This window comes from Phoenix dactylifera, unplaced genomic scaffold, assembly GCF_009389715.1.
Source record: "Phoenix dactylifera cultivar Barhee BC4 unplaced genomic scaffold, palm_55x_up_171113_PBpolish2nd_filt_p 000214F, whole genome shotgun sequence".
In the NCBI taxonomy this organism is placed as follows: Eukaryota; Viridiplantae; Streptophyta; class Magnoliopsida; order Arecales; family Arecaceae; genus Phoenix; species Phoenix dactylifera.
The window spans coordinates 297,727-311,506 of record NW_024067725.1 but is presented as its reverse complement, the minus strand read 5'-3'; the positions used below and the strand labels follow the sequence as shown (position 1 = coordinate 311,506).

At 34.5% G+C, this 13,780-nt stretch overlaps 1 protein-coding gene across 1 annotated transcript; it reads right to left on the bottom strand.

The window, feature by feature from the left end:
• Window positions 1-791: 791 nt before the first annotated feature.
• LOC103721483 lies at window positions 792-4,974 on the bottom strand. Its single transcript, XM_039117402.1, has 9 exons — window positions 4,958-4,974; window positions 4,579-4,878; window positions 2,929-3,026; window positions 2,174-2,418; window positions 1,854-2,057; window positions 1,683-1,775; window positions 1,491-1,592; window positions 1,074-1,404; window positions 792-970 (listed from the first exon to the last, which is right to left on the bottom strand). Exons 1-7 carry the CDS (start codon window positions 4,972-4,974, stop codon window positions 1,512-1,514), a joined length of 1,038 nt encoding a protein of 345 aa, XP_038973330.1. The 3' UTR covers window positions 792-970; window positions 1,074-1,404; window positions 1,491-1,511.
• Window positions 4,975-13,780: the final 8,806 nt, after the last annotated feature.

The window sequence follows — 13,780 nt, the reverse complement described above, 5'->3', positions numbered from 1 at the left end:
TCTGAAATATAGCATTTTTTATCTTATAGATTTCTTGAAATTGGCCTAAATGATGTATTTTTCAATAATCTTGATTGTGAACAAATATTTCTAAACATATAATTTTATTTTGATATTAAAAAAATTTATTGTGCTTCATGTATACATTGATAAGAAACTATGACTAAAAAATTAAAATTTATAAATATACACTTGAATGATCACTACAAGAATATTGGGCATTAGCGACGCGATTTTTGGCCTTTAGCGACGCTTTTAAGTGTCGCTAAAAATCATCCCGACGCTTTCCTAAGCGTCGGTAAAGCGTCGCCTATGCTACAGTGGAGAAAATATTTTCCGACGCTTCCAAAAGCGTCGAAAATTAGCGACGCTTTACCGACGCTTTTTTGCGTCGGTAAATTAAAACATAGCGACGCTTTACCTATTCTTGCGTTTATTATCCCTCTTTCCGGCGATCTCAGCCGGAGCCTTTGTGCTTTCGCTTTCTGAGTTCTCTCTAAAACTCCTAAAAGCGTCACAAATGGCAATTTAACGACGCTTTATAGCGTCAATAAATGTTCGATTTACCGACGCTTTAAAGCGTCGTTAATTCAAACTTACCGATGCTTTAAAGCGTCGCTAATTCGTTTCTATTCGATTTACCGACGCTTTAAAGCATCGCTAATTGGTTTCTGGTCGGAATTTTAACGACGCTTTAAAGCGTCATTAGCTTATTATTTTCTTTTTTAAAAAAAATTTAAAAAATTTTTAAATCCTATTTACAAAATCAAAGCCCCACACACTAAGCGAGATATACACAAAATCAAACATATTTATCTAAACATTCATATTGTCAAATTACATTCATACTATCAATTTACGTTTACAATGTACTTCAAAAAGCATAAAAAAATACATATAAAACTCCAAAATAAATGCTTCAGGGGTCGCTGGCATCACCATCTCTACGTGCAGATGAAGTATCAGGAACCTGTAATAAAAAAACTTAAGAAGTTAAGAATACGAAAATTATTAAGCTCTTTAAGAAAAATATGATACTTATGCAAAATGTTCAAGTAGATGTAGTAATTTACCTGAGGAGGGACAAATTGATGCAACAAAGATGTAATCTGATTAATCTGAGCCCTCAAAGATTGCATCTCTATCTGGTGGCTCTGCTTTCAACTCTTTTTTCTCTGCCTTTAGATCATTAACCTCTGTAGTGCTACTACTCTGTCTAGCATCTTGAGTATATCTACCCACTGCAGACAACTGAGTGGGGGTAACTCCAACGCCATAACCCCTCACTCGACCATAACGCTCCGAGCCCATCAATTCGGTAAACACCTGAGCTTCGACACCTCTGGTGTTGCCGATTGAAGATGACTCTCCGATACGCTCTGAAATAAGGGATGTAGCTCTGTCCTATATCTCTCAAAAACAATCAAATTAATTTTTGAAAAATTGAAATATATAAAAAATCATTGCACAAATTATTAATAAATACATACAACTATATCTCTCGACTCCTCTCAAACAAAGCTGCCATCTCGGTGGGTGTGAGTCATCTTATAGAACTCCACCTCATCAGGTTTCCTCCCATGGTCTTCCATCTACAACAAAAAAAAGTATATTAGAAGTGCTACATATCATGATACATGCTATATGATACAAGAGTTTCAAAAAGTTTCAGAAAAACTTACGAATTCAACTCTGAGCCTCGCATAACTCTTCGAGCCTGAAGTGTGATGAATTGTCTGAGATGCTCGTGCGGCTCGACCAATGTCAGAATATGTCTACCACGGAAAAAGTAAACATTGTAATATATTAAATGTATTAAACATTATATAAGGTATTGAGAGAGAATATACAACCTGTCCTCTCTCGGAAAACCAATAGTGAACAAGCTCCCTCCACTGATGATGGTATACATCAGGAGGACAAACACGAGCAACCTCCTCCTCTGTCATACCCTCGCGCTTCCAGTCGGCCTTCAACTTCGACTTATATTCTTTCCATTTGCGGTTGAGGGACTTTAGCACCCAATCATGGCTCTCTGGAGGGAGCACAAACTTTTTCTATACCAAAATAAAGAATGTTATAATAATATTAAATCGAAAAATTAAAATTATAATAGTAAGCAAATTAACATATAGTAGCTATCAAATTAACAATATTAAATTCAATTCTTTACCTGTACAAATTTAAGAAGCTCAACTTTATAAGAAGGAAGCATATCATTCCACTTATGATAGTTGAGCGGACACAACTGACCCCTACGCGCAACTGATCCTAAGAAACTTGATAAAAGGCTTCCAGCCCTCTTGATGGGCTGCTCTAGTTCGTTGCATTCGACGACTATCTTCTCATCCTCACGAAGCTGCCACACATCCCGTGCTCGAGAGGAACCCCGTGTCAACCTCTCTCTCCCTTGTTTATCTATAAAAAATAATAATTAAAACATTGGAGGCAAATTAATTAAAATAATTAGATTGTAAATGAACTTAATATATGTACTTTAAATCAAATTACCCTGGATATGCAAGTCATCTATAACCTCCTGGCCTGGATGTTGCTGAGACTGAAACTCATGCTGAGACTCGGACTCGTGCTGCTGGGGCTGCGGGATCGCATGGACTGAGCAGAAAAAGATCCGACCTGAGACTGCTGGAACTCCACATCTCTGAATCATTTTTCTCGGTGCATTTTGTTACCTAAGCAAGTACTTAAGCAATTGAAATCTGTTTAAAAATGCATTAATATGTGCATATAAATGTGCATACTACAAAGAAATTAGTTAAAAGAAGCCATCATGCTCTTTATGTACAACATCACTGCAAGAAACAAAAACCTTCTTTTTGTTGTCTCTGAGTTGTTAGAAACAAGATAAACACTAAACCTGATATTCTATAAAACAAGTCTATGAAGAAGAAGGGGGACCCATCTTACCTGCCTCAAGAAGGAAAAATTTATACGGCAGGCTTCCAAGGAGAATTTTCTCAAGCAACTGATGCCTCTGTTTCTTGATTTTCCTGGTGATTGATTCCCTGAAGCAAATCCATTCAATCCACAGACTCAAAGAGATAAAGAGGCACAAACAAAAATATATAAGAGCTTAGGCTCTTAAGTTCATGTTAGTTCCAAATCAGTTTGTTCATCATAAAAACCAGCAACTATATCGAAAGAGGAAGAGATTCTACATCATAACCACAAGGAAATACCGCAAATCTTAATTTTAAAGCATGACCACTTTCCATTTACAATGTAAACAATGACCTGCATCAAATAATATATTCATCCTTCGGCAAGTTAATGCCTGCTGCTTCCTTTCTTTGCCCTGTTTGCTTAACTTTATTTCTCTTCTTCACATTGCTATTTGAGTTACACTACAATTTCAAATGTGTTGCATGCTTGGCACTGGATGTACAAAGCAGTCAGATTAAACATAGTGTGCATACAAAATTTTGGTGTTGCTCTGCATCCTCTGTCAAGATGTTCTATGTGTACTTCACACAATCGATCTCGCAGGAAGTCCAGGGTTACCTTATCATTTTCAAGGTCAAGCCGCAGCTTGCAACAAGCACAATAGATGAGATGCACAAAAATCTTCAGAGAGCAAGTCAAATTTAATCTTCAGCAACAAGTAGACCGTTTTCATTCTTCTGTTCTTGCCACTAACTACGGCCAGATGATGCATAAAAATTCCTTCAAAATGACTTGCACAAAGCAGGAATCAATATTAGTTAAATAATAATTAAATACTAAATGAATTAGTAATAAAAAAATACATTATTCAATGTATACATCGTAAATTTTTCTTACCATTACGAAACTATACTCTCTCCTCTTCCAACCTTTTTTCTATATCATACAAGTCCCTAGGTTTAGTCTTAATGACAACAGACCAATCTTTATCTTTTGAGTCTCGTACAAAAAACACTTGTCGAGCTTGAAATGAAAAAATGAATGGGTCATCTTTCAATAGCACACCAGTATGTATCAACTTTGAAAAATTTACAAGTGTGAAACCATTTATGTCTTGTCTCAAACCTCTAGATGAGTTTATATCCACCCAATCATATCGAAATAGTACTACCTTAAAGTTTCCATAATAATCCAGCTCAAAAATATCCTTCAGTGCACCGTAATAAGTTTTTCCCTCCACATAAACCATAACCCCATTGTTTTGGGTTTTTCTAAATTTCTCACGTTCTTTGGTATGAAATTTGAAACCATTTATAATTAACCCATCATATCTGTTGATAATATTATTCGGACCTCGAGCAATGACTATTAATTCATCGGAACAATTTTCCTCCATCATCGTGGGCACCTAAAAAATTATAGAAGCAATGATTAATTATTCAATGACAATGTCTTAAAAAATTGTGAAAATACCTAATGTATTAAATGTCTAACCTGTTTGAATAGCCATTCAGGAAATAACTCAACCAACCATCTTTGCTCAATCCTTGGGGTAGGACGAATGTTATTGTTGATGCTTCGCTGAATTACTAAAAATTCTCTGCACGATCAGAAACTCTTTAGCTAAGCATTTATATCTGATATGACAGATAAGAAGATTACAATCATACTAACCTGCGATACTCAGATATTATATCATTGTGAAGTAACACATAGCGATGTGCTTGTGCTAATGATTTTTGGTCAAGAACAATACTTTTAACTGTCCCCAAAACTCTTCCTGCAGATGAGAACTTGTAAATTTCTGCATTCTCTACAATATCAAAATTCCTTGGTGGTCGATTGAGAGCAGTTTCAACACCTTCGAGATATCTCGAGCAAAATGTCAAACACTCCTCAGCAATATATCCTTCAGAAATCGAGCCCTCGGGATAGGCTCGATTGCGTACATAATCCTTTAAGCGCATAAGAAACCTTCAACAAGAAATTTTTAAGATCAATATCAACACCGATATGATTTATAAATATAGACATTAGAGTTTAGCAAAATCACCTCTCAATAGGATACATCTATCGGTATTGAACCGGTCCACCAAGTTTAGCTTCCGCCGCTAAGTGAATGAGTAGATGAACCATAATAGTAAAAAATCCAGGAGGAAAAATCTTTTCCATATGGCATAATGTAAGGGCAATATTAGACTCCAATTGATCAAGCACCCTAGGATCAAGAACTTTTGAACACAATGCTTTAAAAAATGATGACAACTGAGAAACAATTACAAGAACTTGTTTCGGCGTTGACGATCTTAAAGCCAATGGAAGTATATCTTGCATCAAAATGTGACAATCGTGACTTTTAAGATTTGAAAGTCTTCGCTCTTTAAGATTTACGCACCGTGAAATATTCAATGCATACCCGTCAGGAACCTTCATATTTTTCAGAACCATTAGAAAAAGATCCTTATTTTGAGTAGACATTGTGTAACATGCAGGAGGTATAAAAAATTTATCATTAGCAAGCTCTTTCGGATGAAGCTCTTGTCGTATGCCCATATCTTTCAAATCAAGACGCGCTTTCAAGTTGTCTTTGCTCTTTGCATCAAGATTTAACAATGTTCCAATCAAGTTATCACAAACATTCTTTTCTATGTGCATGACATCAAGATTATGTCGAAGAAGATTATACTCCCAATAAGGTAAATCAAAAAAAATACTCCTTTTTTTCCATAACTGTTTCTGTGTAGAAGCAACCAATGTGTCATCGTCATTTTTCTGTCCATATACATTGTCATCATTCTCAAAAAAGTTAGCATCCTCTAAAATCTCTTATATTAACCCTTCATTTAATGAGCTACCAACATCCTTTCCCCTCTTCTTTAAACATTTGGAGACCTTACCAGGTATGTAATTTGTGCCATGCATTTGTCTAAGAACTTCGGTACCAGTTGGTGGAATAGGGGCAGAACGCAACTCTGTGGTACTATCAAACAGATCATTCTGAAATCGAAATGAATGGTTTGGTTCTAACCATCGACGATGGCCCATATAACAGAACTTTCCTCCATGTTTTAACCAATATAAATGGGTTGAATCTCCACAAGAAGGACATGCAATACGCCCCTTAGTGCTCCAACCGAATAAATTAGCATATACAGGAAAATCATTAATAGTCCATATAAGAGCTGCACGCAATTTGAATGTTTGACCAGTAAAAGCATCAAATGCATCAATACCCTCCCATAACTATTTCAATTCCTCTATTAAAGGCTGCAAAAAAACATCAATATCATTACCTGGGCCCATATCACCTGGAATAACCATTGACAAAATGAGTGAAGACTGTTTCATACACATCCATGGTGGTAAATTATATGGAACCAAAACAACCGACCAAGTGTTGTATGTAGAACTCATAGTTCGAAAGGGATTAAACCCATGAGTACCCAAACCCAGTCCAACACTGCGAGCATCAGAAGCAAATTTGTATTGCCTATCATCAAATGCTTTCCATGCTAAACTATCTGCTGGGTGTCGTAATATTCCATCTTTTGTACGGCCTTCATCATGCCATATCATAGAGGAAGCCGTCTTCGATGATACATACATTCTTTTCAATCTAGGTATGAGAGAAAAATATCTCAACACTTTAGCCGGTCTTTTCTTAGTCTGTGCAGCATCCACTTCATTCAAAAAATCATGCTCATCTTTAGATTTCTCCCATCGTGAAGATCCACATATTTGGCACGACTCTTCATTAATATTTCCACTACGGAATAAAATACAGTCATTCGGACAACTGTGTATCTTCTCGTATCCAAGATCCAATTCTTTTACTAATTTTTTGACTTCATAAGAAGATGATGGCAAAGTAACGCCTTCCGGAAATGCATCATTTAATAATTAGAGAAGCATAGTAAAAGACTTGCTAGACCACCCATTCAAATACTTCAAATGGAATAAATGCACAAGAAAAGAAATCTTTGTAAAATTCTTACAACCCGGATATAGTTCTTCATCACAAGATTTCAGCAAGTTATGATACCGAACTGTGTCATCATCAGAGTGTATATGTTCTTCAACATGCATAAAATCAGTTGTACGCTCATCACCTATTTCAGTTGCTTCTTGTCCTCCACTAATATCTGTTAAATTTCTAATACTATATCCAAGAGCATCTCTGAGTAAGCCCCTTATATCATCTTCTCCTACAGGATTTTTTTCTGTATTACTGGATGCAAAACTAGAGGTGTCTTCTATATACGAGAGTTGGTTACATGGAGATGACAATATCAACTCTCCATGAAATACCCATTCAGTATAACCTCTTGTAAAACCATTCCACACTAAATGTTCTTCAACAGTTTTTGGAGCAAGAGAAGAAGCATTTACACATTTTCGACATGGACATAAAATCTTTCCATTCATATTAGATTTCTCAAAAGCAAATTTAATGAAATTCTGAACTCCATTCAAATATTCGTCACTGTATCTCGGCTTATTCATCCAACTTTTGTCCATTCTAAGAAAAAACAAGGTAAATGATACAGTCAAAAATATGCATGCGTACACTGACTCAAGCAAAATTAAGTTAAACAAATAGCACTTAATCAATTAATTCAATGATTGCATAGCCTACATTAACTGACATGGTCTGAAATCCCTTGCCAGAAGTAAATGAATGCTTCAATTGAAATCCCTTGCCAATTAAAAAAAACCCAAATATTTAACTTTTCCATCAAGCATCAATTACATACAGCAATTAAAAAAAACTTGATCACCAATATACATACAGCAAGCCCAAGACTATAGGATGTAATTATAATTAGTATCTATGAATAATACTTTCTGCACTTTGCTTTTATATTCGTATTTAAGGACTCTATGATGACTTAATGATAATATATGACATGGAAAAAATAAACGTACTGATCCATATCTTCAAGCATTTCATTGTAGCATTTCCATATATGACATGGAAAAAATAAATGTACTGCTCACCTCATGTGAGCTTAATTACCTCCTTTAAGCTAAAAAATGTAGAATGGAGAAGGCTATATACGTTCCAAAGAATGGCGATGTTTCACTTTATTCTCGCTAGATGGCACACATATTCCAGCTATTGTTTGATCATTTGATGTGTGTCAATTTATGTAAACCATAAACCAGGCAGTGAAAGGAGTATTTGAAGGCTCTGACCTCAATGCATCAGGACTGTTTTGAAGACTATGCCCAGAACATATGATTGTTGCAACTAATTCAAATGGAGGAAAGGTTAGATGGATGGTTATGCATGGAATGATAAATTGACAAATCGGTAGAATATTTTATTTCTCCTTTTTCATAAAAAAAACAGGGTATTGGATCAAAACTAGTTTTTCTGAAAAATAAAAGCAGAAGCTGTATGATGGCTTTTGTGAATCAAAAGTATGTGAAGACAATCTTCTAGAATAGTGGGCTGTTTTATTTACCATCTCTCTCTCAACAGCACGCCCCATCCCCCCAACACACACACACACATCAAATGATTAATGCAAATGAAAGGCTAGTTAATGTTACAAAGAACAAAAGTTCTTGACTTTTACATTAATATGTATGGTGTCAATGCGTTTTATGTACTCAACTATCAGCATGTTAATATTGGCAAGCAACAAACACACATGTTGCTGTATTATAGCTACATATATAATTTATTATGTTCTGCATTTAAGAGCTATTCTAATTAGAATTATCACTGTTATAATAGATGGTTATATCAAGGATGACTAGAATTGCAGTTTGAGCCGAAGATTAATGCTAAAAATAACATCTAACAATAAGTTTTAAGGTCAATCTCAATGGACTAACGGAGTTGAAAAAGAAGGTTTTGGTAATTAGATGTAGGGGCTGGAAATTGATAGTCTACAGTGGTGATTCTTTCATTTGAAATTTGTTTGAAAGAAGTATAGCATAATGAATATATTCACAAGAGAATTTTAACTAGGTGATGTAGAGGTATTGTTCTGAATATTTTGTATCATTGTTGGAGGTCCTTAAGACTTGAAAAGTTTTACGAAGTTCATTGTGTACTGAAAAATAAGTATATTAATGCAAAAGCAGCAGGGCTAGATTATACGCAGAGAAATGAACAATATGGTAGCAAAATCTAATAAGAGGAGCTTGTATTTGTGTCCAGCAATCAGAAGATGCTAATGGAAAACCGAGAAAGAGAAAAAGAGTGAAATTTAAATAAGAAGATTAACAAAGGATTTTTTTTCTAATGGTAGGAGAAAAATTCCCAAACTCAACCTAGCTTGACAATCATTGTTAGAGGTCCTTGAAACTTGAAGAAAAGTTTTACAAAGTTAACTGTGTACTAAAAAATAAGTATATCAATGCAAAAGTAGCATTACTAGATTATACACATAGAGAAATGAACAGGATAGTGAGCTTATATTTGTCTCTAGCCCAAGCCAAACCTCAGACATCTGTAAGGAATTCCAAAACAGGTATTCCAAAATCTGTAAGCTAAAACTTGCAAAAAGATAAACTTGCTAATTTATAGGTCATATATGGAAATGCTACAATGCAAAACAAATGCATAATCTAATCGGACAAACTCAGTGAAATAAAAGTAAGAGAGCAAACGAAACCATATATTTCCAAGACTACCACCTCAAAACTTAGAAAATAAGCTAACAAAGCAAAAAAAAACGCCAGAATCTGTACATTTACAGAGAATTCTAAAGCATAAACCGAAGATTAAAAAAGGGACAGAGGGAAACGAGTTCTCAAGTACCTGATAAGAGAGCAAGTCTTCCTTTGATAACTTTCCCAAATTTCTAATCCAACGAAGAGATCTGAAGAGCAGTAGATCTAGATCGCATGCAATCGCTCCAATCCACTGAAATGAAAAATATTAATATAGTAATGAATGAACATTCCTAAAATAAGAAGACAGAAAGAGAAAGATATATAAATATCTCCAGGCAAAGCGCTCTTCTTCTGAAAGAGAAGAAGATAATCCTATGATCCTATGATCGAAGCAAGAGAAGAAGATAATCCTTGCCGGCTCCAAACTTCAAACGCCGTGTGAGTGCTCTGCGGCGGAGGAGGAGGAAGTCGTCCACGAAGAGGAGGCCAACGGAGAGGGGAGGAGGGGAAGGAGATACGGCGGAAATCGGTGAAAAGGGCTTAGGACGGAAGGGGTCGGTCGCCGGAAGGGGACAGAAGGGCTGAGGATTTAGGGCTGTGGGCTGTGGGGGGAGGGGATCAATTAGGTTTTGTGGTGGGAGGAGTGAAGTCCGACGACGCTTATAAGCGTCATCGTATTTTTACCTATGCCGACGCTTATAAGCGTCGGTAATGGTTTTTTTTCCGACCCTCTTTGCAAGCGTCGGTGGTTACTGTCGGGAAAAAAAAATACCGATGCTTTTATTTAGCGTCGGCAATATAGAGTCGCAACAGCCCTTTATTCTTGTAGTGGATCTTCTATATATTTTTTCTGCATAATTAATTGCTTCTATCATTAAAAGAAAAAGCTATTTTTAAGAAGAGAGTGAATGATCCTAAAGCTTGAAATATTTCAACTCACTGAAATAATTATTATATATATATAATTACTTTTGAAAGAAATTTGAGCTTCAAAAGAATTATTTTCTGATTAATATTTCAGTGCATATTCTCAAAAATTAAGAGAAAGCATAACTTGTTCTTGAAAGATTAAAAAGAGTGATTGCTATAAATCTTGAAAAGCTCTAGATCACTTCACATTCTTGATATCACAAAATTTCAGTTTTATTCACACTTATCATTAAAATCTGAAATTTAATAAACAAAAGAATGTTTAAAGAACAACGCATCTTTTGAGAGAGAGCTTTAAATATTCAATCTTCTTGCATTCTGCATCTTATTCAAAAGTCACTTTTGTTTGATGCATACCTTGAATGTTTTATATTTGATTTATGATCATTTTTGTCAATTTCTGAATTTAACTGTTTTATTTACAAAACATGAATTGATATCAAGAGCCTTACATAAATGAAAGAGAAATGAATTTTCTTAAAGCTAAATCATTAGATTACTCTATTTAAATTTGGCAAAGGACTTTTAGTATACTTTTAATGTCTAATTGGTTTCAAACTCATATCAATTTAAGCATATTTTAGTATTAGATTTTGTGCTTCATTGAATATCTTTTGAAAGTTGGATTTTCAACTGTACTTAATTAGTAAATTATTTGTTTTGAAAACTAATTGAAAAGGATTTCATTTGTCTTAGTATTGGAAATTTACTTTGAAATCTACTAATGAGCTCTTATTGGCTTGCACTTTAGTATTTCAAGAAGTAAAAGAAAGTCTCTAAAAGAGCTCTAAAAGAACTTTCAAAGCTTTAGATTTTATGTATGCTCTAAGATGTATCATAAATTACATGAATTTATATTTTGGTATCTGTGCCCCAATGCTTTTACATCTTGGGAGAACTTTGAAATCATTAAAAATTAATAATTCAACATGATCATGTATTTTTCGAGTATATAAGTTTTGATCTTTATCTACTCTTATACTATACTCTGAAAATTAATTAGATTACTCTCATGTTGCTACATACTTAATATATTGGAAAAAGATTTTAAATAAAAAAGATTTCATATGATATTAAAGATCTTTCAAAAAAAAAAGGGTTGGATTTCCATTCGTGCTCTCTCTTAATATCATTCTTGATACTCCTTGAAATAACTTGAGAAAGATTCCATCCATACTTGATTTGAAAACTATCTTTGGAATCTATATTTAGAGATTTCTTCTGGCTCGTATCTTAAATGTCTCATTCTTAAAGCCAAACTTTTCATCCTTGATTTTGATGATATTTGTTACCCCTGAAATTGTTTCAGATTTACTCTTTTTGAAAGAGAAGTAAAGAAACTTTAAAAGAATGTTAAAATCATCAAATTTATTGTGATCTCATCATAATTTTGAAACTATCTTAATTGACTCTAATCTATGCTCATTATCTTGCCCTGACATTATTGCCTTGAGTTACGTGATTCATATGCTTGCAATAATTTGATATGTGTTGAATAAAATATTGCCTTGTGCTTAATATTTCATTATTTTGCAACCTTTTTGATGTTGTCAAAAAGAGGAAGAAATATCTGAGTATATGCTCATAATGCTTTATATTTTGAATTGAATATAAATCAACTTAGATTGAAATATAGTGATTATGTTAAAACTGACTACCTCTAAAGCATTATCATGAAGTATGTTCTTAAAGTGTCTCCTGGATTTTGTATTTATTTTGACTAGTGTTTACTCTCTGTTATTGCTTGTATTTCTTCACTAAAACATTGTACTTTTGGTTTAGATGGAATACAATGTTTCCTCTTGAGTTATGATCTTTGTGGTGTTCATTACAATGCTATCCCTTTCATTTATTCATTTATTCTTTTTGATGATAACAAAAAGTGGGAGAAAAGATAAGAGATAAACCATAAGCAAATTCCATAAGAAAGACTGAATAGGGGAGAAAATATGAGAACAAGGGAGAAAATATGAGTATTAACCCTTAAACAAAGAGACAAATATTATATACTTAAGGGGGAGATATAAGACAAACAGAAAGCCTGAAATTTAAAATTTTGATACCTGAGAATTCACGATACATAAGTCTTAATACATGTGAAGTCACAATACATAAGTCAAGATATATAAGAAGGCATGATACATAAGCATTTGGCACACAATTTTCTTGCCTCGATATATAACTTAAAACTCTTACTTTGGCACAAACTTTTGGAAACTTTGACTTAATGAAATACAAGAGTAAGGGGGAGCAAAGCTAAAACTCGCATCTATTTGGATAAGATAGGAGGAGCTCTTGGTTCTTTGAAACAAACTCTAAATTGGACTAACTTTGAAACTCTTGAACCAAAAGCACTTTATAAATATTAAATCTAATTCTTCATATGAATGCCAAATTGATTATACTCAATATTTTGTAATCATCAAAAAGGGGGAGATTGAGGACCTTAGTATTATTTTGATATTTACAAAGCCATTGAGGCAATATGGAAGTGCTAATGCTATTAACTAAATAGATCAAGTATTTAAACACTTAAGAAAGAAAGAAACGATGCATTCTCGATACATTCATGATACACTCTTCTTCTACACTTAAAACAACTCTCAAAAACTCATCTAAGGATAAATCTATTAGAAGAACTTGAGGAAAAATCTAATTTTCAGTTTGACAAAATTAAGTGTGAAGTTTTCTTGATAAGGGGCAATTCTATCTTTTTACTAGTCAAAGAGATGAAACTTTCCTGTGCCTTGCATCCTAAATTAATTACGATGTCTTTTATTGGATTAATGTGCTAAACTAACCTTAAGATGCAGAAAATTAGAGTTAGAGTCGACCCCAGAAAGTTTGGAGTTGACTCTGATACATTTGGCACGCTATGGCATGCTGTGGCACACTTTTGGATATTCGGCACAGAGTTGGAGTCGACCCTAGAAGAATTGGAGTTGACCCTGGCACATCTAGCACAACTGGCACAAAGTTCGGATCGACTTCAAAAATTAACATTGTAGCTCGAGTCGACTCCAACAAGTTTCACAAGAAAACAGCTCTTTGGATTCACTATCAGAGTCGACCCCAAGTAAGTTCGGGTCGATCCCAACCAAGGTTGAGTCGACCCCAAGAAAGCTTGAATCGACCCCAGCTAAAAACATCAGAAAAACAACTCTTTAGATTTCCTGTCAGAGTCGACCTCAGCTAAGCTCGAGTCGACCCCACTGAAGATCGAGTCGACCCCAGGAATATTCGAGTCGACCCCAGTTTGGAACAACAAAAAAATGCTTTCTAGATTTCTTATCAGAGTCGACCCCAGAAAAGCTCG